The sequence below is a fragment of the Lepidochelys olivacea genome (genome assembly GCF_965140295.1).
Source record: "Lepidochelys olivacea isolate rLepOli2 genome assembly, chromosome: 10".
Lineage (NCBI taxonomy): Eukaryota > Metazoa > Chordata > Testudines > Cheloniidae > Lepidochelys > Lepidochelys olivacea.
In genome coordinates, this window is record NC_140420.1 from 14,372,025 (window position 1) to 14,397,613 (window position 25,589).

General features: G+C 41.5%; 1 protein-coding gene across 1 annotated transcript in view; it reads right to left on the reverse strand.

The window, feature by feature from the left end:
* The window catches only part of FAM20C (FAM20C golgi associated secretory pathway kinase), an 82,052-nt gene extending 56,807 nt beyond the window's left edge, over positions 1-25,245 (reverse strand). The window contains exons 1-3 of the mRNA XM_084641545.1: positions 23,591-25,245; positions 21,027-21,205; positions 10,686-10,764 (exon numbers count right to left, since the gene is read on the reverse strand). Coding sequence (XP_084497671.1) covers positions 10,686-10,764; positions 21,027-21,205; positions 23,591-24,147 — 815 coding nt within the window. The 5' untranslated portion in view covers positions 24,148-25,245. The remainder of the gene's footprint in view (positions 1-10,685; positions 10,765-21,026; positions 21,206-23,590) is intronic.
* Positions 25,246-25,589: the final 344 nt, after the last annotated feature.

Below are 25,589 nucleotides of genomic sequence, written 5' to 3' on the forward strand. Positions count from 1 at the left end.
GACTGTGTCAAGTAAACTCATCTGGCTCCTGACCTTTGGCAGATTTGGACTGAGGTCTCCAGAACCTATAGATGCTGCCTTGTCACCCCTGCTTCACCAACTGCTATTTATTCCCTTTTCCTCTTTTGAAAAGCCACATGCAGGATGCTGACTATTACTAAATAAATATGCAGAAATGGGAAATAAGTTATGGAAGATGGAAGTTCAAGGAACAAACATGAGGATAAAATAAACAGTTTAAAGAGCCAGATCCCCAACCCTCTCCCCGCCTGCCCTATTCCCCTCCTCCACAGCAGTGGAAGGTCCCAGATGCAGCAAAATCAATACAGTTGTATTACATGAAGGGACAGGAGGGAGATGGGCATAGTGGATTTGTAGACTCCAAGCAAGGGTGCCTGCACCAGCAAGCTCTGCTCCATGAGGATGGCCTGCACATCGGTATGAATTGTGGATGCAATGTGGCCTAGTAGATAGAACACAAGACAGGAGACGGGCGCTCTATTCCCAGCACTACCACTGGCCTGCTGGGTAACCTTGGGCAAGTCATTTCACCCTATAGGTAAAATGGGGTTAAGAATGCTTATCTCCTTTGTAAAATGTGTTAGCAATACTAAGAAATAGGTATTACTAATATGCAGAACTTGCTTACTTGAAATGAAATACTGACAGCTCATCTTTCATGGAGTAACGACTAGGGTTGCCAATTTTGGTTGGACGTATTCCTGGAGATTTAATCACATGACATCATCTTTATTCCTGGACATTCCAGGCCAATCCTGGAGGGTTGGCAACCCTCATGACAACATGGCACTAATTAGTGAATCGGGATCTAATCTCTGACAGTAAACTGTCATTCAAAGCAGCAAGCATAGCAAGTTGCAAACCCACCATTACCTCTTCACTCCCAAAGACTAATTAATTAGAGTATAAACACCTACGATGGAGAGAGCTAATCAATAGAGTCCTAAAAAAGCCAAAGGCATGCTACCAGTGTAAAACAAAGCCACCTATTTAGTTACAGCCCAGAAGGCAAACAGGTACTGTCAGTGCCTACATACTGTGGTGACTGGTGCGATATAAATGCCTTAGTTGGACAAGAGTACAAAATAGATGTTGTACTGTTCCTGGACCATTAACAGATCTTTCCAAGCCTGCTGGAGAGGCTAGGGAGAACCTCAGTTTTGTTGTAGCCACTGTACGAGGCCCATTTCAGGATGGATCATTTTGGGAAGACATTGATATCCATGGGGGTGGGGGGACAAGACCATCGGTTTGGGGACACATATACATTCTAATCCTACATCCTATAAATCCTTGTGAAATTGGGCAGCAGAGAGTTAGAAAAGGAAGTGCTTATCAGGGGGACATAAACATTTCTACCCCAGAACATCCCACTCAAATGCAAGGGATCCCAGTCCAAGACTAGGGTTCCTAGGTGCTACAATAATACAAAGAATAATCAATTATTAATTATTATTATTAATAATAATAATAAGACGTAAAAGGCTTGCATGCAGGCACACCTTTCACACAGGCACATTCCAGCCTTGACTCTGCAGATGCTATTAATTCTGCCACCTGCCCAAGTTGCCTAAGTCCCCAACTTCTCACTGCTACCACATGCCGTCTGCCATGACACCCACCTTTGTCAAGAAGTGCTCATTATACAGAGAGCATTGCCGGAAGGAAGCAAGTTGCAAGAGAAAGAAATTCCTAGTGCTTCCACAGAAAACATTCAATTTGCTGAAAACACACGTCTTGAGTGATTGTTACAACAGTCGGCTGGAATGACCCATAGGATAATCCTGAATAACACCACTATGGGTTGAGCACAGTATTGCAGGTGTGGCGAGACAGGAAAAGGTGTACCCTATTTTCCTTGTCATGGCCACCAGCCAAGTGAAATGGTCCAGTTCTGAGCTGGCCAAGTGGATTTTAACCAATGGGGCCCTGATTTCACTTAGAACCTCTAGGAGCTACAGTTCCATGACTACCACTCATAACACAAAATATATGTGCTGTGACATCATTTCAACGACATCCACAGGAGAACAGTTCAATGAAAACCCTTTCTAAAGATAATCAAAAAGAACGGGTGTATCTTGGGATTACACCCTGATGATACTATGATAATAAACACACATCAGGGATGTTTTCTTTAAACTCATTTCACTGCACTGAATAATCCTCCTCTAAGTTACCTTGAGTATGAAAATGTTTACATGGGAGTCAATATCTAATGATATTTCTAAAAAAACTTAGAACAAATTGCACTATGACTGAATGGGTCTAGACACCAGCCAAGACTTTCATTTCCAGAGGTGAATCTCCATGGCAAGGATGGAATACACGGAATGGGCAATATGGAGGAGATTGCATTCCTATTTGCAATGGTATAGAGGAATTTAGTCTGAACAGGGCTATCAACTTGGGCCCTCTTCAAAATCCCATTGAAAATACTGGAAATTCTCCAGTTCCATTGAAAATATTGGAAATTCTCCAGTTGACTTCAATGGTCCTTGGACTGGGCCCCCTCATGATTGCTAAATCCATTTAAAATTTGTATTGAGATGATTTTTATATGGAACAAGTACAGTCTGATGAAGATATGATCAGGAGAAAAAGTAACTTAACACGCAGTATGTAGGATGTTTAAGTAGAAATTCTGTTTTATGCTGCTACATGCGCTGGAGAATTTACAAGCTAGGGGCCAAATCCTGCTGTCCTTATTCAAAGTCATAGTCACATCCCACTTGTACTAGTGTAAATTTAGCATAACTCTCTCGGCTTCCTCCAGATTTACACTGTTGCAAGGGAGATCAGAATCTGGCTGTGAGTCCATACTCAGGCAAAAGTCCCAACAGGGATTGGGGAGGTTAGAACAGTGGGATTTGTCCCTACAGAGCCAGTAATCTCATGTATGGGGCCCTTGGAATGTCTGTATATTGACTGTAGCTCACGAAAGCTTATGCTCAAATAAATTGGTTAGTCTCTAAGGTGCCACAAGTACTCCTTTTCTTTTTGCGAATACAGACTAACACGGCTGTTACTCTGAAACCTGTATATTGATTGATACTTGCATACACACAATGAGGTGTTTCCTTTTCATAATTTTTTGAGATGTGATGCCTATATATTCTAAGCAGGCAGATAAGATCTGAATATTGTGATTATCAGTTTCAACCCTTCATATCAGTTTGTCACACCATATGTCCAAAATAACAGCCCCTTACAAGGTGCTAGATTTCTGCAGTGAGAACCACAGTAAAAATTGCTTCGAGCTGATTCACCAAGCAGAGTGGTTTTGTTTGTGCCTAGACCATGGATTGCTTAGTAGGGCTTTATGCAATGCATTCCAATCTGCCAAAGTGATAAATCTGACAGGCAGATGGAATAGCAGCTACTGTATGCATATCTTACTTCTGTAGCTGCAATTTGATTTAATTGCTATGTTGACTTATAACAATACAAGGACTCAGCAGGAATTTAAATTTGACCCCTTTTGGAAGGGCACGTTCTGTTCCCCTGCCATGGCCTCCGGCTAGGAGGAGCTCACTCTCCCCACTCCACCCTCCCCCCGCCTTAGCTCCGGCCCAGGGAGGAGTTCGTTCCCCTCCTCTCCCACCACCACCTTGGCCCCAGGGCAGGAGGAGTTCTGTGCCCCCGACGATTAGGGTGGGGCTTGCCCACCCTTGTGCATGCCCTGTAACAGCATGTTTATATTGGATCCCTGCCAGCTGAAATCCAACAGGTTTGCAAAATGTATTTCCTCAAAACAGCAATAGATGCAATGGAATAAGGCAAAGCAATCATGCAGTGTGTACAGACAATTGGCCCTGATTCTGAAGTTCACATAGGCCTGTGTGAATCAGAAGTCATGCCAATGAAGTCAATAGAGTAACACCAGCGTAAAATAAATCATAATCAGGCCTAGAGGCTGTATTTCACAGGTAAGTAGTCAAACTGCAACTTCAAAATCTGGACATAATTGTAGAAAATTAAAGCAATTAACATTTGTTTCTATTAGAGAGGTTTTATGTCCTATATAATGCCACTATCCTAAAATGCAAGTATTTGTATAGCACTCTCAAAGGGCAAATCAAAGAGAAATTTTAAGAATGCTACTAATTGTTTATTTGTAAAAGTGTGCAATTTAAAAGCCAGTAAAATAGCTGTCCTTTGCCAACTAAAACAACTATATTAATTTCCCTACTACCTTGGTCTGAAATAGGCCAACTTTAGTGACCTTCAGACTATGGTGCAAAGCCCCTCCCTTTGAAAGGAATTAGAGGAGGTCTGAGAAGATGGCCTTTTTAGGGAATTATGAGATGGGGATGTATTTTATTTTATTTTATTTTTTCTGCCTGGCTATTTTTTCATTTCGTGGGAACTGCCATCATTTTATTTCATCTGTTGTTACAGATAGTATCTGCAAGGATACTTAGAGCTTGTCAAAGATGAGAAAGTGCATAGTGTTAACTCAAGTGCTAGTTAAAATATGTTACTTGACAGGTCTCTCACACGACACATCTTTCTAGTAAAGACAAATCCTTAGCCGCCAGGACTCCTATTTTTAAGATTACATTGGAATAAGTAAATAATTAAAAATAATACAATTCTTGCACCTGAAAAAAAAAAGGGAGTAATGGACACTGATTAGCTACAATCTTTTATAGAGGACTATAATGATCAATCTATCCTGTATTGGTACTTACCAAAATAATGGACTTATAAGAAAAATATGTACAAAAAACATGTAAGACTTAATTTTAACCTCCTTACACCACTGGAAATCTGGAATAAGATTCTGGTTTCATCCCAGTTTAAATCCAGAGTGACATCACTGATTTCCAGGGCACTTCTCTGGATGAAACAAATAGGGGTCTACTGACATTATTCTAAAATTCACAGATTCCACAGTGAATAGTGCCCTTTGTATAGGTATTTTAGAAACAGCCTGTCAAATTGTACAGGAGAGATATAATTCTCTATGAAATTCTATAGGATGGCTCCAAAGAAACCTCTAGAAATGATATTTTATGTTCAGTTCTACCTGGGAATTTTGCCATTGACTTTGATGAAGCAGGATTTCACCCTTCAAAAAAAAAAAAAAAAAAAAAAAAAAGCCTCCAAGAGAAAAAACCTTATCTCTTTTGTTGCTAAGCCAGCTGTTTCACTCCCCCAGTTAACAACAACAAAGAGAAAACAAATAAAAAATATAAAAAATAGGGTAGTTTTTAGCCAGATAAGCCAAAAGTCTTATAAATCTAGGACTGTTCTCTCTCTCTCTGAATAAGTGACATAAGGAATCTTGACTTGAGACACTGCTGGGCATCTCAATAAATTTTGTTAACAAAGCTAATACAGTAACAGGAAGGAACATTGGGGTTGGTGCGGTTTTGGGGTTTTGTGATGATGACAGTAATATAGAACAATACAGTTGTAACAGTTACATATTAACTGTTCGACACATTGCAAGTACATTCAAACTTCCCTTAAGCTTTATTTATCACAGTAACATTCTCTTGGCAATTAAACTCCTCTTTTCCTGATTTTGCTCTGTTTGCCTGAATAAATGACCTGATGGTACAAGATTTGTGAGGCAACGTCAAACATTTAGCACAGGGGATGCCAAGAAGAGATTCTGGTTTCTCCATTTCCAAATACTGGCTGTGCTGAAGGATTCTTTCATGAGTTGGCTCACTTTATAGATGTAATCAACAAAGAATTCAGCAGCTGTGAAATGCAAACTAACCAAGGCCTGCTCATGAGTTCTCCAGGAGTTAGAACAACTTGCCAGTTACATTTCACTGCAATGCTGCTGCAGAAACCATCTCTGAAGTGCAATGGAATATCCATTTAGTTAATAGATACCTGCCTGCCTTAGTAAAGAATTAGCATGTTCTTCTCATTCCACCCCATTTGAACCAATATAATTGCAACTCTGAAGAATACTGAGCAAGTCTAGATGTGTCAAGAAGGGTTCACTGATATTACAAATGGAATCAAGTACAGACAGGGGGGCTGTCCCCTCACACACTACCTGAATCTGAGCCCTGCAGAAATAAGGGATTTAGCTTTAAACTGACTAGAATAATGGACAGATTGGGACACTTTTGATCATGAATTTTCTCTGGGAATCAAGCTCAATATCCTGCTGTCTCCAGCCCCCTCTGGTATGTTAAAGAGTAACTCAGTTCAAACTTCAAAGACAGAGTTGCAACTCTTATAGTCTTCATCCCTTTATTTGACAGCTGAATTGAGGCCATAGTATTTATTCACAGGCAAGAAATGCTATATTATTTAACTGCTGTTCAGACTGGGCTAGAAGCATGGTTGTTCACAGGGAAAGGCATATCCACTCAGACGGAGACAAACACATCACTAGTCCTCCCCACGTTCCATCTCTGCCGCTGGGAATATGCATCCCACAGGATCTTCTAAAGGCTAGAATAACTACTGTGCACATCTCCAGAAACAGAAGAGGAAATGGTCCTGGATGACCTATGGGACTTCTTGTGTTGTGCATACTCCCCCTTACGTATTGATCAATGGAATGCAGTCATGGGGCTTGTAACACAATTATGGAGGAAGAATGCAGGGGTCCATTATGCAGGTGACTTTCCTGACTGTCAAAGCGAAAGCCTCTTCAACTTGCTGATCCCAGAGCTGAGAGTCAGGGAGGTCCATAAGACTCCTTTAAAGGTCTTCCTTGGCTGTGACTAAGGTAGGGAGGAACCCGACCATTGTATTAGCACTGATGATGCCCTAAGAACATGTAGGACATCCTTTGACATTATCCACATGAGTGTCATTGCCATATGACTCGGGCTCCACCAAATCACCGGCCATGAAAAACACATCACGGATCGTGAAATCTGGTCTTTTGTGGGCTTTTACCATATACTATACAGATTTCATGGGGGAGACCGGTGTTTCTCATACTGGGGGTCCTGACCCAAAAGGCAATTGCGGGGGGGGGGGTCACAAGCTATTTTAAGGGCGTCGCAGTATTGCCACCCATACTTCTGCACTGCCTTCGCAGCTGGGGGGAGGCTAGTGGTGGCTGTTGGCCGGGCGCCCATCTCTGAGGACAACACTCCACCAGCAGCAGGGCAGAAGTAAGGGCGGCAACACCATAATAGGCCACCCTTACTTCTGCGCTGCTGCTGGCTGCGGCTCTGCCTTCAGAGCTGGGCTCCCGGCCAGCAGCCGCCGCTCTCCAGTGGCCCAGCTCTGAAGGCAGCGCACTCGCCAGCAGCGCTGCAGAAGCAAGAGTAGCAGTACCACAATCCCTGCCCCCCTGCGATAACCTTGTAACCACCCCACATCTCCTCTTTGGGTCAGTGACAAAGACCCTACAATGATAACGCCGTGACATTTCAGATTTAAATAGCTGAAGTCATGACATTTACTATTTTTAAAATCCTGTGACCCTGAAATGGACCAAAATGGACTGTGAAATTTGGTAGGGCCCTATATTTGGCACCTTGCCTGGGAAGGAGTCAGGCTTGGGTGGCTACATAAAGTCTGGACCAAAAGCGATATCCCCTCAAAAGAGGGAACAACTTAAATTTGGGGAAGGCTCCTTTCTGCTGGATAAAGCCCTTCCATGGGAAGTCCTGTAGATTTAACAGCTTGTATTTTTAAAGTTTTCGGATGTTCAGTTCCATGGAAGGAAATCACTCTGCATAGCTCACCAAACAATTCACAGGAAATAGATCATAAACTGCGGGAAATTGATATAGTCCCATTGAACTCAATAGAGCTACAGTAAAAGCTGTTTTATCCAACACTTCACCAACCAAAAAGCTCTATAAACCGGCATTTCTGATTTTCAATGAAATTCTGGTTTATAGTTGGCATGGGGCCAGCAGGGGGTGTGGAGCGTGGGCTCTGGGAGGGAGTTTGGGTGCAGGCAGGGGCATGGGGCACCGGAGGGGCTGCGGGGTGCCGGATCAGGGGGTCACTCACCTCGAGTGGGTCCCTACAAGCAGCGACCTGTCCCAGTTGCTCCTAGGCGGTGGTGTGGCAGGCAGCTCTGCCTGCTGCCCCCGCCCTGCCCCAGGCGCTAGCAACGCACTCCCATTGGTTAGGAACTGCGGCCAATGGGTGTTTCGGGGGGCAGCGCCTGCAGGCAAAGGCTCAGGCAGTGTGCAGAGCTGCCTGCCGTGCCTCCGCTTAGGAGCAGCCAGGACAGGTCGCCGCTTGTGGGGAGCCACCCAAGGTGAGCAGCCCCTGGATCAGACACCCCACACTCCATCCTGCACTGCCCCAAGCCCGCTCCCACACCCAAACTCCCTCCCTTTTAGTTAATGGGCATTTTTCACATACCAGCACCCCCAATTCCCCCAATATGCCGGATAAAACAGCTTTTACTGTATATTGATTTGCACCAGCTTAGGATCTGGCTCCCTGTTCATAATGAAAACAAATACTCGCAAATGTCCTTAATAAAAATACTAAAGCATTCTACAGCCATCATGTGAACTACAGTCGTGTTGCCACTGTAAGATGGAGTGTTTGGGAACACCGTTGTGGAATGCTGCAGTGGTTCTTGTTATAAACATGTATTTAATGCAAAATCAGTTAGAAAATAACATTTTAACACCCTCGAAATCAAGCTGAAGGGGTGATTAAAACATAGTCATTTTCTGCTATTGTCCCTGTGGATGGCAATAATTGCTTCTGTATAGGAAATTGGTTATACATCCATTGTCATCCATCATCTTGCCAGTGGTGTATATAAAGCAGTACACATAGTAAACTTTTGATTTAACCTCATTAGCATTCCCAGAGCTACAATGTCACAGCAATGATAATGATTTAAAATATCTGCATCTAAGTAAATGGAGACAAGAAGAATCTTGTACCATGTGGAAAGCCACCAAGGCCATCACTCTCTTACCTAATAATTAAAGACAGCTAGGCCCTGTCATGTTCTCAGAAATTTCCCAGGGAGGGTCAGAAATGATTTGGAATAGTGATAAAATGTGTCAGGTAAAATGTGCAAGGAAGGGAATGGGGGCAGGAGTTGAACCTCAGTTGGTATCATCCAAACCCATGCTCTGAGCATTGCTTTTATAGTTCCAGTGGTTTGGGGATGGTCCAATTAGGACATGCTTTGGCAACATCTCCCTTCAGACTTTTCTACATCATCTTACGTAGATTCCCTCTCAGAGATCTGAGCCTCCCAGCCCCACAAGAGGAACCAAGAAGAATGTGAATCCAGAGGAAGCCAGTCTGAATGGGAGGAATTTGGGAATAATGTGGAACCACTGGGCCTTTGCACAAACACCTTGGGGTTCTGTGGATGATCTGAGATCCAGGGGATTTCTTCATAGATCTCAGGACACGTATAAAGGAGGTTGATGTGAAGGAAACTCAGTTACTTGTTCCTTCTGAAGTCCATATAAGGCCTGATCTACCTTAGGCACTTATATGGCTTCCATTACTGTGCATTTCACAGTCTCTAATGCATTTATTCTCACGATATCCCTGTGAGGTAAGGCACCTCCCTTTATTATCACCATGTTACAAATGGGGAATAGAGGCACAGAGATATTAACTGAAGTGCCCAAGGTCACATAGGAAGTCTGTAGCAATGCAGGAAATTGAACTCAGGTGTCAAGCTAACCCCCTGCCCACTGGACCATCCTTCCTGTCTACATGTACAATACAAAACAAATACATACTGAAAACCATGTATTCTGTGCTGCGTTATTCCTTTACAGACCACCTTAAAGGAAATTAAGTGAACTTCCTTATAGGGGGAACAAAGAAAGGAAATGAGTTTATTATTCTAGTGATACCCACTGACACAGAGAGTGAATAGCTTCATTAAACATTCTGCAGCCTCAAGTGATTTTACTAAACCCTGTACACTAAGCACACGATGATTTTCATTATTACAATACAAACATATAGGACCTGATTCAGAGCTCACTTACATCAATTTTAAACCTGTGCAACTCCACTGACCTCAGTGGCATTACTCCTGCTTTACACAGGTGTAAGTGAGAGTAAAATCATTTCTGTTCCAGCCAAGTCTTTTCTCCTCACTTGCGCTTCTCAAAGAAACTCATTTTCACAGCTACAATACAGCCTTAGCAAACAGTAGAGTGCAGCTCTAATACCAACAGCAATAAATCAAAGGATGAAATTATAATTCATCAAACACTATTAATGTCTTCCTCTCTAATAAATCGATTCTGAAAACCTGGCCAGAACTTGCACTCTTGTGGTAACATTTCTAAAATAAGTGATGTAATACAAACTGCAAAATATCGGAGCAAGTTTGTTTTGAATAAAGCTCCACATAAGAAAGGAACTTTGAGCACATCCTGTATTTTTGTGGGTGGAAGAATTCACAGAGAACAGTGTGCATGACATGACATATGAAACCACAATATACCTGCTATCATCTAAGGATCTAATCCAAACCCCACTGTAGTCAATGCAAAGACTCCTATTGACTTCATGTGGATCAGGCTCTAAGAATGTTGAAACTCCTCATGCCTCCTCTTCTTAACATGCCTACAATTTACATTCAGTGGGAAGCTTAGATAATTAAGCACCACAAACTTAAAAGACATTCTGAGTGATCTTATAACAGCTGTCAAGACGGTAACATGCCACAGCTGTGTAGAGCAGCTTTAAAATGGAGCAAATCATTTCTTACTTACTTCATTGGTTTAAACAATGCTTGTCCATAATTTTGGAATGTCATGATCAGTTTTAGTTGGGTGCCTCCTGATTTCATTGCTGTGGGAGAAAAGTAAAACAATTAAAAATCACAGTGTACATTTCTACGTACAGTCAGCAGTACAGTACACTGAAATAGCACATCTCTCTCTCTGTCTCAATCTAAGCCTTTATATTGCACTCATCATTGTGGTGTCTGAACACCCACATATACGTTTATAGGGCACTCCAAAACATAAAGACTGAATTAGAGGATGAGTAGGGGAAATGCTGTCTAGTGTAACTGCTCAAACTGACTGAACTGGAGTGGAAAGGGAATCCTGCATCCTGCATCAGCTTTTCCATTATTGGCCCGATCCTACAAGTGCAGAAACACCACTGGCTTCAGTGGGAGTTCTGAATGCTAAGCGTGTGTAGGTACAGGTCTCTAAATTCTCACTTCCCGCACTCCCTAAGTTCTTTTGACTTGCTACCATGAAAAGGGTGCATGATGGAAGAAGAGATTGGGTGTGTCTTGGAGAACACCAGAACCTTGGCTGTACAAATGGGTGAGGAGCAACCAGCCTTTAATTAAAGGCATGAATAGATACAATTGCAACTCCTATACTATGCTGTGATTAGTTTAAGTATTTATTATTCCTGATATATATATATATATATATATATATATATATATATATATATATATATATATAATCTTTTATATTCTCCATGGGCATGATCCAAAGCCATTGAGGTCAATGGATAACTATGCATTGACTTCAGTGGGCTTTGGATCAGGCCCTGCATTAGGTGATCTGTACATAAGCAAGAGGTGACTTCAATGGAAGTTTTGAGTAAGGACTGAATAGTGACTGCAATTCGGCTCATGCTGCACATTGTAGACCATTTTTGCTTGACTCTCAAACACCAGCTGATGGTGAATTACTGTAACACTGACATTTACTGTTAGCAAACGGCACCATTTGGACAATATCACTTGAACAATTGGATGATGTTGTTTTTAATCCTGGACTGATACTTTTTTTGTGTAAGTGGGAAAAAACATGTCACTTAAAAAAACACACAGTACATGAATAAAAGAGTTCTCAAAGAGTGCATCTTATCTGATGATATGGTTAGTCAAGGGAGGTAAATATACACTTCAGCAGACCATCTGCTCTCCCACCAGCCAAAAACACTTTGAGTAAATGAAATGACCTACACCCAAGCTCTTTAATTCACTTCTGCATTGTGCAATGATGGCCATGTCAGTCATCTCAGTGTACGCAATTTAGTCCTTTTTAAAGTTTCCTCTGAATGATCAGATAATCCCCTTCTTTAGAAATCAGACAAAAAAGGTATAAATTTAAGAACTACGTAAAATGTCATATTATCTTTTTCATAAATTTTGCCTTAAAGCTGGCCTTATTTGGCATGTCTAATGTCTACATTTGCTTTCCCTAACCAATACCATTTGCTACACGTCCTATTAATTACTCCTCTCTGTGCCTTATTACTGATGGGTCACCAGCTCTCTTTCAGTGCTTGTAATCCATATATTTTTGCAACAAAATGCTATGCAAATCTGGTCAGTTTAATTACTCTTCTTCTGGAAGAAAATCCCTCCTGCATTGCTATTTTGCTGACCCCTGCCTTCTATTGCATTACTCGGCTATCCCAATGGAACAAATAAATAATTAGAAATTAAGGGGCATTAAACAACTCACACTGAACAGGTATACCAGAAACGTGTGGTTTTCATATATTAGGCTCACTCTGCTGTGCAGAGTAGGTTAGATCCTCATGTACACCAGAAGGGAAGGGGGGACGTATAGATGGTTTTCCATCCACAAACACCTGAATCCTGGTGGCAACTAGAGCCAGTTCAGTCCCAAGAATAAATTAGAGCAACCTCAGGCTGCTGTAGTATGTGCTATCAGTAACATCTCAGGATCATTGTAGACAGCTTACTCTGGTAACAGCTCTGCTACACACCTAAATTGTCATCTATACTGAGTGGTCAAGAGCATGTAGTGTATAATTAACTACCCCACCTATATACCACCCAGGAGTCCCCAGCTGGCAGTTTAAACTAGCCTTCCATCACATTTCACTGCCAGAATAGTGTAAAGGACATAGAAAGGTGCCAACGTTGTGACTCTCATTGGCCAAGTTCTATTGTCACGTACATCAGTTTAAATCCAGAATTCTCCATTGACACCCATAGCGTTGCTCTGAGTAACAGAGATCAGAATTGCATCCTTAAGCTTAGATCCTCAGCTGCTGTAGCTCGGTGTGGCTCCCTTGCCAATGGCGAAGTTGCACTGATTTACACCAGCTGAGGAGCTGGCCCCTTGTCGCTTAAGTTTTCAAAATTGGTCTTTTTTCCATTCAGTTGCTAAACAGACAAATATGGGGCCAAGTCCTGCAGTCCTGTTCACTCTCCACTTCCATGACAATGAATGAGAGTTTTGTCCAAGTCATTCTTGTAGGATTTAGACTTTTATTCAAGGAGCAGTGTTGAGCCATCAATTGTTAAGCAAAACTCCCTGTTGACTTTCATGAGGATTTCTGTTTATAAATCGATGGCACAATATAGCTATGTATTCGCAAATAAACATTTGTTCCAAACTTTATTTTAAAAAGTATTTAATTGACTGAATGTAATGCATATAAAAAGTCCCCAGCCAAAAGAGGCTGTGGAAAAGGCATCAACTACAACATGGGAATGATATGGCCAAAGCAGAATCAGTGTTTGAAAAGCAGTGTCTAGTTTCATATCCCTTCACATAAAGCCGATTTTGCACCATTTCAACAGAATATTCCTATTTTACAAAAATTCAGGGTTCTACACCTGGTGTGACCTGGACCTGGTACAATCATTAAGAGTTGTGCAGTCACATGATCAGGAAAGCCTATATTGATTGGGAGATTGTTCAAGACCAAAAGGGTGCAGAGATGGAGGAAAAAGAGGAGATTCCCTCACACCAGTTTCTAAACGCACAGCTTGGAATACTCTAAGTTTACTAGGATGCCTAGCACGGTAAAGCAGCACAACAGATTGTTATTTGGCTAGCAACCTCAGCAGACAATGACTTTGGCAACAAGAAAGGGGAAACCTTTATGAAAGGCTCATGAAAAAAATTGCTCTGATTTGTTACACATGCGAGGCCTGATTTCCAGACAGAAAGAACAGAAGAAAGAACAGAAGAAAGAACAGAACGAGGAGTAATGGTCTCAAGTTGCAGTGGGGGAGGTTTAGATTGGGTATTAGGAAAAACTTTTTCACTAAGAGGGTGGTGAAACACTGGAATGCGTTACCTAGGGAGGTGGTAGAATCTCCTTCCTTAGAGGTTTTTAAGGTCAGGCTTGACAAAGCCCTGGCTGGGATGATTTAACTGGGAATTGGTCCTGCTTTGAGCAGGGGGTTGGACTAGATGACCTTCTGGGGTCCCTTCCAACCCTGATATTCTATGATTCTATGATTCTATGAACAGGTCCATCCTTTGTGTGAGGGTGCAAGGTGAGAAGATTAAAGGTTCCCTCTGGGCTTGTCATATTCACCCACAGATTATAGCCTGTACATGCTAAATTGGCCGCAGAGCACTCTGGAGCACAAGGACGGCTGGAGTTTTGTGCCACTGTTGAGTTTAGATGTAGGACTTCACGCCTCCCAGCCGGCCCCCTGCAACGCAGGGTGGATGGACACGTTACACACTGATTGAGGGTGGCACAGCAACCGCACTCCCCTTTTGCTTCTAGGGGCATTGTGCCTTGCCAGGGAACAATCTGCCCAGGCACTCCAGCAGGAGCGATGCAGCTCCACCCTGTCCCTTACGACGGCTCCCAACAACTTTAACCCAAAGGCTATACATACAGGTGCCTACCTACATATGCAAAAGGGAGGATTGTTAACATTAATTATACAGTGCCATAGTTGTGCATGACTCGTCGCAGATGAGAAAGAGATATGGTCTGAATCCAATGTGCTTTCAATCTACGGTCTTGAGCCTGCAGACAGTGACATGTGTGCTTAACTCTGGGATTGGGTGCATGCAGAAACCTTGATTTCCATGGCTCTATGTAGTAGTGCATGTCTAAAGCACGGCTCACATTCATGGAGACTTTATCTGAACATTAGGCCTCAAGATTTTTCTCCTCCCTTTAATATCAAGCCTGCTTGCTTGGCTTCTTTTCATTTTCTGACATATATGAATCAGACAAGGAACATTCCACTTGCCACTTTTGTTTCTCAGTTCAAACATGTTTCCCTTTATATTATGCCAAGGAATAAGAGTCCAATCATGTTCTAAAGCCTTGTTTGCTTGTTTGGAGATGCCCTTGAGACTTCAGCTGCTACCCAAATAAAAATTTCATAAGGATTTATAATACACAGGATTAGAACATACAGTATTCAGAGAAGAGCACATAATGACACTAAGCCATTACAGCCTGTCACGTCTATGATCAGCATACTAAGACATTTCTAAGAAGGCCTTAAAATATAAGGCTGTTCTGACTCCAAAGATGTCCTCCAGTCAGGGTCATAATCCACATTTTAAAAAATGTCTGAATACGCCTTTATGTTACAGAGGATGAGCAGCTCTGGAAAAATTCTTAAAAACTCGCTGACACCATAAAGTACATCTTGAGTCAACTTTCGTCCAACAAGTCTCGGACATATTTATATAATGGTAAAAGTAAATTCCAGTACAAAGATGACGTTTAATCTTTAGGCAATTCAGCTTGTCAAAGAAAAAATTGAAAGCTAAAGGTTAATATACTCCAGACTTAACATCCTCTTTCATTTAAGGTATTGCAAGAATTTTATGGCCTGATTTCAAAATTTCAAGAGGCTTTGGAACAAATCCTCAGTGGGGTTGACTTTACTGGGGACATTTGGGGATAGAGGGCCTGGTCCAAAGGCCACTGAAGTCCATGAGCATCTTTCTATTGATTCTTCTGGGCTTTGGATTAAGTGTATAATGATCTTCTCCCGTGCTCACCTGTCATCCTTCTCCCATGTGTCCCAGGGGTTCCTAGTCAGTCATAACTCCAACTTCTCCCTCATCTAGTCCCTCCTGAAAACACATGTCCATGTTTTCTGCAAACCCTACACTTCACCTATGTGAAGTGTTAAAATAGTAAAACCCTCTATGGAACTTATGAGATGTATGTCACCATGATCACTCAGTCATGTTTTTGTAGCTGTCCGTACACGGTTTCCTGCACCATCCTCTAAAGCATCTTGTACGGACTGCTGTCTGAGACAGGACATTGGACTGGATGAACCACTGGTGTGACCTAGTATGTCATTTCCTGGATATTGTTGCAACCCAGCCCTCATCCTCCCAATCCATTTAGAGGTATATATTTACCTTTGTAAATCAGACCTAAGTCGAACATAAACACCTCAGCCTTGCTAGCAGATAATAGTCTGCACAGCCTAGATGCTTGTTTCCACACAAACTGTAATAAGGAACAAATTTCAAAACAAATTCAAGTCCCAGTCATTTTCTTAACTTGTTCTTGCTCAGCCACTGCTGCTGACTCATTTGTAAAGGCTTTCAAGATGATAAAAGCAGTTTTAAAAGGCGGAGAGATCGTCCCAAGTCTTTGCTGTACATTTTTAAGGTCTTCCCCTCACCCCATTCAGGCCTGTAAATTGAATCAATCTGCTGATTCTTGGCAGATTCATTGTTTTCTTATAAAGTAAATCAGTGGCGCTACATTTCATCATGTTTTTCACACATTCTTTCCTTGCCTTTTGACAAGATATTTATCATTTTGTTGAGAGCCAGGATCTGGGTTCAGTATTCATAGCACTGTCTTTTATTTTGCTGTTTAGCCAACGTCTACCTTCGTTAATTGTGCCATTGATCTACCACATCAGTAATTTTGTGCTCTAGCGTTCTAATTATTGCCTGCACAAATTGAATGCATCCTAGGCTTTAGAAATGATCTGAATCAGGTAATGTTCCCAAGGCCTTTCAACCAGGGAATTAAAAAAGAAAAGAAAAAACCCACAGAAGCCTGTTTTGCTCACATGCAAGCCAATGGCGAAACTCCTGTTGACTTTAATGGGAGCAGGATCAGGCCCACAGTCACTGAACTGATGCATCTAACTGCTCTATGCCATACAGTGCTCCTGGTTACCCTGCTCATGCTGCTGCTGTGATTATGCACATGCATAAATGTGCAGGGGAATGGCTAATTACGGTAATTTGTGCAGGACGTAATGGTAATTCTCAATGCAAAGCAGGTGTGCAGTTCTGAATGCGTATGTGGATGCATCTTTTCTGAAAACTGGGTTTCAATATTCAATTGAAAATATTAATGTTTAGGCTCCAGTCCTGCTCCCTTTTAAGTCATCAGAAGTTTTGTATTGAATTACATGAGAACAGGGTCAGGCCCTTTGCATTGAACAGAGCAAACACGTACTGATAGGTAGGGCTTTGAATATATACTTGGCTTAAAGCTATTCTTAACCCTGTCCTTTTCAAGGCCACCTCTGGGTGTCACTGTGGGAACTAGATGTAATGTTCAGATTCCATTTTCCATAGTGGCATCATCAGTGGATTTGTTCCATTTAAACTTTAACCTCAAGGAAATGTCACCTTGATGCTCTCCGCTCTTGTGAACTAAGCAGTAATTGCGTCTCTCACCATTTTCATTTTAAGGTAACTGTATGGGTTACAGAATCTTGCAAGCAGTTTTGATTGATCCAGAGCTGTCTATTTGGATGTGACGCTTTCCAATTAATAACATTAAGCAGATACAGCTGACTTGGCTAAGAAGGCAGTTGAGCTACAGTTCAGGTTGCAAACAGTATCAAAACCTGCATATCAAAACCACATAAGCCTATTAAAACCTATACATAACATATCAAAATATTACAAAACTAGCTGTAGACATGATTCCTTGCACTAAAAGGACTGGATAAGATAATAGCTTTCCAGCTAACTTCTAGGATTCTATATATTTAATTGCACTGAATGTCAAAAGAAAATGATGATTCTCAGGCAGTATGCAGATTTCAATTTGTTTTACACTTTTAACCTGGTAGTCATCTTCATAGCTGCCGTTCAAAACCAAACCACGAAAGGAACCATGCAAATTAACTTGGCAAATGTGCAGAATCATGTGAAACAATGTAGTGATCATTCATGTGTCATTTGATAATACATGTCAGACTTTATTCATCCATTCAAAAGCTTTGGAGTTCTTATTGCTTCTATGCACAAAAAGTGAAAAGTGGGCAGCTGTTAATATAATTAAAAAAAAAGCGCTAAGAATTTGCAGTGTAAGACAAAACATACTACACTCCACAAATATCAATAATATAAAATAAGGTTCTTTCTTTCTTCAAACCTTGCTATAACCTTGTTCCCAGAGGAACAAACATGGCTTGGTTGCCAGTGGTTTGGGCCGGATCCTACCATCTTGATGCAGGCAACCCTCCCACTGTCCCCAGGATTGGGCCCCCTGATTTTTATAAGCTCACTTTAAAGGGCTAGCTTGAGTTCATATCTAGGAACTAATCTTTACCTATTTTTTTGGACAGAATTTGCACTTCTTTGGTTAAGGAACATTGTCTAATGAGATGCAGTGTTTAGTATTTTTGTATATCCAAATTGCAAGGCATCGTTGGTGTAAATGACTCTTATTTAGAATTTTATTGCAGCAACATCTTGAGGCGCCAAACCCATTGTGCAAAACACCATACAAGCATATAACAGAATATCCCATATGCAATACATAATATAATAAATATGGTTTTGTGCATCTGTAGCACTTTTCCTCAGAGGATCTCAAAGCCCTAGCAAATCTTTAATTAATTAAAGCCTTACACAACAGCTGTAAGACATATAAAGTGAAATCAAGGCCACAGTGAAGTCAACGGCAAAATTTCTATTGGGCTTCATTGGAGCTGGGATTTTTCGCTTATAATTTTTATAATCATTTTGCTGGTAGGTAAACTGAGGCAGAGAGAGATTAAGCAACATGCCCAAGAGTACAGAGCAAGTCAGTGGCTGGAAGAGAAGTAAACTCTAGTATTTCTGATTCTCATTCCCCTCCTTCGATCACTAGCCAGCACACTCTTTATGACATTGTCCATTTGATAACCATTACATTTATGTTCACGTCTGAGCATGCTACAAGCCATGGTTTTCCTTTGCATAACCAACATACACTATATTTAGATCTTGGAGAAAAATATATAGTTCAGTAAATTGTGAAGCTATGCTATTCAGCAGTGCAGTATATTCAGCAGTGGCCACTTTAGTCCAAATGCATTTTGAGAGATGCATGGTCCTCTTACAGCAAATCAAAACACGGCTGGGCAAGCATTTCAGATGCAAAGTCTTAAAGGTCCTGGGGTTAAGCAAAATTGTTGCCCTGAAGCTGTGCAAGGTGATAGATCAGGGAAGTGATACCACCACTCTCCAGGGTGTAGGAGGGGTAGGAGGGGACCCAGTTTACATCTCTTTCTCTTCCATCTCCTGATCGATAAGTGAGGAGTGCCTTTAAAATCAGCATAGTAAGGAGTTGTGCCCACTCCCTAATCCAATTGCAAGATGAATATTCTGTACATCATTCTTGACTGAGTGAGTGGGTCAGGAAAGGGGATTATCGTTCCCCACCCACAAGACAAGGCAGTAAAAATCACCTAGAACTTGTTCCACTGCAAATTATCCTTGTTATCCTGAGGCCTAGACTGCAGGAAGATGAAAAGCATTCGGTATTATCTAAGACAGTGACTGCTATTTCTATTATGTTAGGTGTTATCTAAAGGGGGCATATATACGGCACAATTCTCAAACCTGGGCTCCTTAATAAAGCATCTCAATCCAGAGGTGGGGCAGAAAACCAGCATACAGGTTCATACAAATGGCATTTATTTATGCACCTTACTGTCAATTTGATCATTCAGTACATTGGTCTGGACATCCTGTTAAGGCAACATGGTTTGAAAATTGCTTTCTTTGGGTGAAATTCCCCTCTAAGCAGAGCACAAGGCCGAAGCACTATTTAAGTTCCACTTAAAGCTTTGGTGTGTCTCTCTGCATAAAGTTGAATTTCATCACATAGCATTCTCCAAATCATGGCTCCTGCTGTCTTGACTAACTAAATCAATCCCTCCTTGCTGATCAAGAATCCCACTTAATCCTAATACTGTTCAGAGAAAACTATGGTTCACGGGATGGAAAATGTAACCATTAGGCCCAGTGATGCTGATTTAGTGGGGCAAAATTCCCATTGAAGCCAATGGAAGTTTTTACTGAATAAGATTGCAGGGGCAAAGCCCGGTGATCTAATCCAGTAGTGGAAATATAGATTATCAGCAGTTTTGTAGAGCTTCTACTATTTCATCATTGTGAAAAGTTGAAGAGTACTTAGGAAGTTGGTGTTTAATAGAAATTGCCTAATTTTTTTATGTGCCTAAACCAACTGGACAATGATCAACCACCAGAAATAAATTATATTAGCTATTTAGAATGTCAGGACCATGGTTTTCTTTTCTTTTGTTGGCAACTATAAAGCCATATTCAAGAGCACTTAAACCTATCATTAACTGACCCCACAGCAAATATTTCCATGTGTTCCAGACCATTAAATGTACTGAATGGTCAACATAGTAACATCTCAATCATGGGTTTCTAAACGGAACAAACAGAGTTGAACTACGGACCCCATCCTGCTATCCTGATGCTTGTTTCACTGTCTTTTGAAATCAGTGTAGATCTGGATGTACAAACACTGCAGCTCTGGGCCTTAAAGCTACAGCAGTGCTGGAACACAATGCAGATTGGCAAGAGCTATAGAGACACTGCACTGTGTTGTTTCATTCTTTAAACACCTTCTGCAGGTGAAGATGTTGCTCTTCATCCCACCCACCCCCTCCCTCAGGATTTTTTTTTAACACCAAACTCTTTGTTCAGAAAATTCAAATAAAATAAAAAAATCAGACTGGAAAAAATCAACTTATTTTTTTACAGTTTAATGAGCACTATTCAACCATGTTGTAACTGTACCTCAGAAGTCAATAGGTTACCTCAGGGATGAATCTGGTCTAATATGCTTTGCAGCTAGAATCTTGCTAGCATCCACAGCAATACAAACGGCTTCTCAAATATTCATGCAACACGGAACTGGCAAGATATCTTTATGAAGCCTCTTTTATATTTAACAAGGAAAATAAGTGCAGACTAATGTAGCCAGGAAGCAATGTTTTAGGAACATCAAGTATAAGTAATGGAAAATACTCATTAATATTAAAACAGCAACAAGGTTTTGAATAAGTAAATAGTCATAAAAATATATGTATCTGAACCTACCAACACTGGTTATCTTCTGGGAGACCAGGTCTTGCAGCAAAGCCTCAATTGCAGGATTGTGTCTGGAATACAACTCATATCGATTAATACCAATGTGGAATTTTAACCAGTTTGGGTAGGAATCTACAGATGTTTCTGCGGTGGGTAAAAATTCTTCATCTTCATTACCTTCATTTTGCCTACCACAAAAAAAAGTAGAGAGAGAGAGAAGTATTATTATTTTTTATCTGCCGGTTCTCCTCAAAGCAACTTAAAAGAGGGCTTCAGAATGCAATGATGTGAAAAGCAAACAATGTAGAAGTGAGAGAAGGGTTTCAATTTATCCCTGACATGGATTAAAGGCCTGCTTCCACTTCCAGTGAAGCCATTGGGAGCTTTGCCATTGACCTCAATGAGAGCAGAGTTGTGACCTAAACTATTAGTGCTTGATCCAAAGACCATTAAAGTCAGTGGCAAAGCACCCATTGACTCCAATAGACATTGGATCAGACCCTTATGAAATAATAAAAACGTTGAACTCTGTGTTATACTGCATAGCACTGTCCTAAAACTCCAGAAGAGTGTTGGTTGAATTCAAAGTAGCTGTAGTATATTTTATTTTTTAATCCAGGGTACAATGTTAAAAAAACAAACCAGTGTTGTTTTTATTTATTGTACAGTTGTTGAAAACAACTTGAACAAGTTTAAGACAAAAATATAAACGTTATCCCAAATCTTTATTTAACAATTAACATGTCCTGAAGTTATTTGATAATTGCGATGTTACATTCAGGACTTATACTTCATATTCCTTTTTTGATTTTATCATTCCAAGGGGACGAAAGGCAGTGAAATAACTTTTGACTACTTCCTAAATGCAAATTCTATTTCCCATGTCTGCAAGAAAGCTTGCTTAGCTTTAAGCTATTGTCATAGCAAAGAATGTTATGAATTAATGTTAACTGCTAAATTTGATTTTAATTATTTAAACCTTGGGAGCAATAACAAGCGGAGCAGCAGTTATATTGGAGATCCCATTGCTATCACATGTCTTGACCGTCAATTGTACCTTTAGCCATCTCTACATTCCGTACATTATTGTCATATGCTGGTGACAGAGATTTTCCAGAGAAATTGGAAGTTTTCTAAGCTAGTGCGCTTTAAATTTGATTTTAATTATGATACATTGAGGGCCTTTGTGATTCATATAAACTTGAGGTTGAAAATGAAAACATTTACACTATATTGTTAAAGATTCAAATCTAGGCTGGTTGCTCCACTGCTTGTCAGAGCTTTTGCATGGCACAATAAAGCTGTTTAAACATTACAGAGCCACTGTGTTTGAAAGAGGGTGCTGTTGTATTAGAGACATGCCTTTTGATTTTTCAGCCTTTCAAGTTTCTAAGCATTTCTTATACATCAGTGGGGCAGAGAATTTATAGATGATACCAAATGCATTAAAAGTTAAAGACAGAAGCACTGGGCTTTAGAATGTCAAAAAATAATTCAGAGCAGAAAATGTATCAAAAGTCAGATCCCGAAGGTTGAAATCCCATTGATATCTGTATATTATGGACAGTTGTATGACCTTTGAAGTCAATCTCCCTGCTTCTGAGAGAAGTTAATATTTTATTGCTCTGTCTTCTGTTCTTTATTTTGTTAGTTTGGGGGGGGGGGGGAATAACCAGGAAAGCTTATGCTCTAATAAATTTGTTAGTCTCTAAGGTGCCACAAGTCCTCCTGTTTTTGTTTTTTTTTTAGTTTAAACATGTTATTTTCTTATCCCATTTGTGATACCTGAATTATATCACTGAAGCTTTCATTTAATCTGAAATAGCTGTTACTCCAGTCTTGTAAATGACCTGTTAGAACCTATATTTCTTTACAGGCACAAAACAAATATTAATTTTATTCCCAGCTACTGGCTTTGACATATTTTGAAACCTACATCATAACACAGCAAATAGTCTCCGTTTTCTACTCACAATGCTATTTCTACCTTCAGGGTTTTAATAAGAAACAATAGTGCTTCTTAAATTATATGTAATAAATGTGGTCTATTGTGTTGTTTTTTTAAAGTACTCAGTAGTCTGAACACACACATCAGCTACGGTACGGCAGCTGCTTTTGTCACTTACAATTCTGCATCCCGGCAAAGCTTTCTGACACTGGAATGTAAGTAAGTGAACTGCACTGCCATTTCAACCCCTGGGTGCAAGAAGAAGTGGCTCTCTTTCCTTCAAGCAAACAGGATATTTTAAGGTATTGTAATGGAAAGGAAGAGCTCAGATCCACTTGCCACACCAGTGGCTGTTCATCAGTAGCTTTACTCTGAGCAAAGTGGGAAGTCACTTCCCACCAACCCAAGGCAGGATCATAACGTCCCCAGTTTCAGGATAATGCCACATGAACGTGACCCAAATTCTCTGCTGCCGGGGAGAAATCAGGCCTCGCCGTCGCTAGCCTCGGGGCCTGATCCTGCGCCCAGTGAAGCCGGTAGCAGTTCCTCCCCCTTTGCTTTCAGTGACAGCCCGCTGGGGACCCACAGCTTCGAGTCCCCACAGCCCCAGCCCCGCTCTACTCACCAGTCCTGGTTCTCGGCCGCTTTCGGGTTAAATCGGATATCGCTATTGACGTTAAACAAGACATCCTCCTCCGCCAGCGCCGGGGTGGCGATTTTGTAGAGGGGCTGCTCGAAGAGAGCCGCGAGTTTGGAGTACCCCTGCCCCCCGGGCTGGGCGTTTATACTCCCATCTTGGATGAGCGGCTTATGCCCCAGCTCCCGGCTTATGCCATTTTGTTCCAGTCTCTTAAAAGCTTCGGCTTTCTCCGAGGTCCCGGGGAGCTTCTCCAGCGAGTGGGAGGTGAGGTTGGAGCTGGGGTCGCTGCTGAAATCCTGCAGGATCCGCAGCGTGTGCTTGTTAGGCCAGCCCGGTTCCGAGCCGCCCTTAGTTCTCTGCTTCCCCCAGCCCTGAGCCTCCTCGCCCGGGGGGTCAGAACACGAGCAGCCCGTCTTGCCCTCCGTCCTCGCCGCTCGCTTCTCCAGCTTTGGTAACAGATCAATCATGATATGCATTGTGCAAGCGATCAGAAACACCATCAGGATCAGCACCCTGAATTTCCGGACTAAAATCATCTTCATGGTCCAGGGTCCTCCTAATAAATTATAAGGGGAGGGGCAATTTAAATATTTAAGGGAGCTCTTTCACAGAAAAAGCGTGTGGGTCTTGTTTTGTTTTGTTTTGAGCGGAGCGAGAACAAATAAAACCAATCAAGTGGATAAAGTTATCTCCATCGGCTGTTCGAAATAAATATTCAAAAAGCAGTCGGTCCTGGCGTCTGAGTCTCATCAAGTACTGAGCAAAAAAAAAACCAACAACCGAAAACCAAAAAAAACCGCCCCAAAGCAAGTCTTTAAAAATCAGTAGGAATACAAACGCCAGCAGCAGTTCAATTCATAAACCCAGCTGTCCATTTTTTCTTTTCTTTTCTTTTTATGACAGGGATCACAACGGTAAAGAATAGGGATTATTGAAGAGACACCAACATCTGAAGCTCTGATTGGGTAAGAAAAAAAGACAGGAAGGGGGAGGGGGTAATAATAATAAAACCTATTACAAATAAAAGGCTTTCAGGGGAAGCAAAGATGATCCATAATATTTAGATGTGCTGGAAACGCTGCCTCCCATCCTTTGAAATTGACCCGTGATGCAGTAGTGAGACACACTCTCTCTCCTCCGCGAGACTGTTTAAAAACATTGGCTGGAAAATGATTTTCTTAGACTGTTTCCAGATTCTTCATCCATCGCATCCAGTGCTTGGGAGAGAGAAATATTCAACTAGGATCAAGTCAGTATGGTTGCTGGATCCAAGCTGGGGTTCCGGGTTTTTTTTTTGTTTGTTTGGTTGGTTTTGGTTTTTGGTTGCAAAACGGTCTGATGGCACTACTGTACCGTAAAGCTTAAATATGGCACGAAAAAGGAGAGAGATTAGAGGATAGAAACTAGCGCAAATCGGTAGCGGTTCTTCTTGGCGAGGGAGGTGCCGTCTTTGATCTCTGCTGGGTCATACAGATCTGCCTTGAGAGAGAAAGAGGGAGAAAGGGAGAGGCAGAGAAAGAGAGGGACAGAGAGAAAATAAAGAGAGAGCGAGAGAGAGATCTTTGGCAGGTGCAGAGTGAAAACCCCTTTCAGCTACACTGACTGCTTTAGACTGGTTGGACTAGGAGCGCTGCAGCTCCAGCCTTCAGTGGGTGTGTTAAATATTGTGAGCAAGCCATAAATCCAGACGTCATAGTTAAGAGATTGGCTAAATAAACGTTACAATGATAGTAACAGGAAAACCTCAACCACAAGCTTTTCTTTCTTCCCTCCCCTCTCACCCCCCTTCTACTGCAGCTCCAACTGGGGCAAAGAGAGGGCGTCTGTTTCTCAAAGGTTTTTTGGGGGGGAAGGAGGGGGAATCTATGCTAATAGCATTGCAAAGTATTAGTACAGTCTGGCTGCCCAGACTCAGGAACATGAATTCTGCTATGTCATTGTCTGGAGGGGAGAGAGCATTTTCTAAAGCAAATCTGCTTCTTTC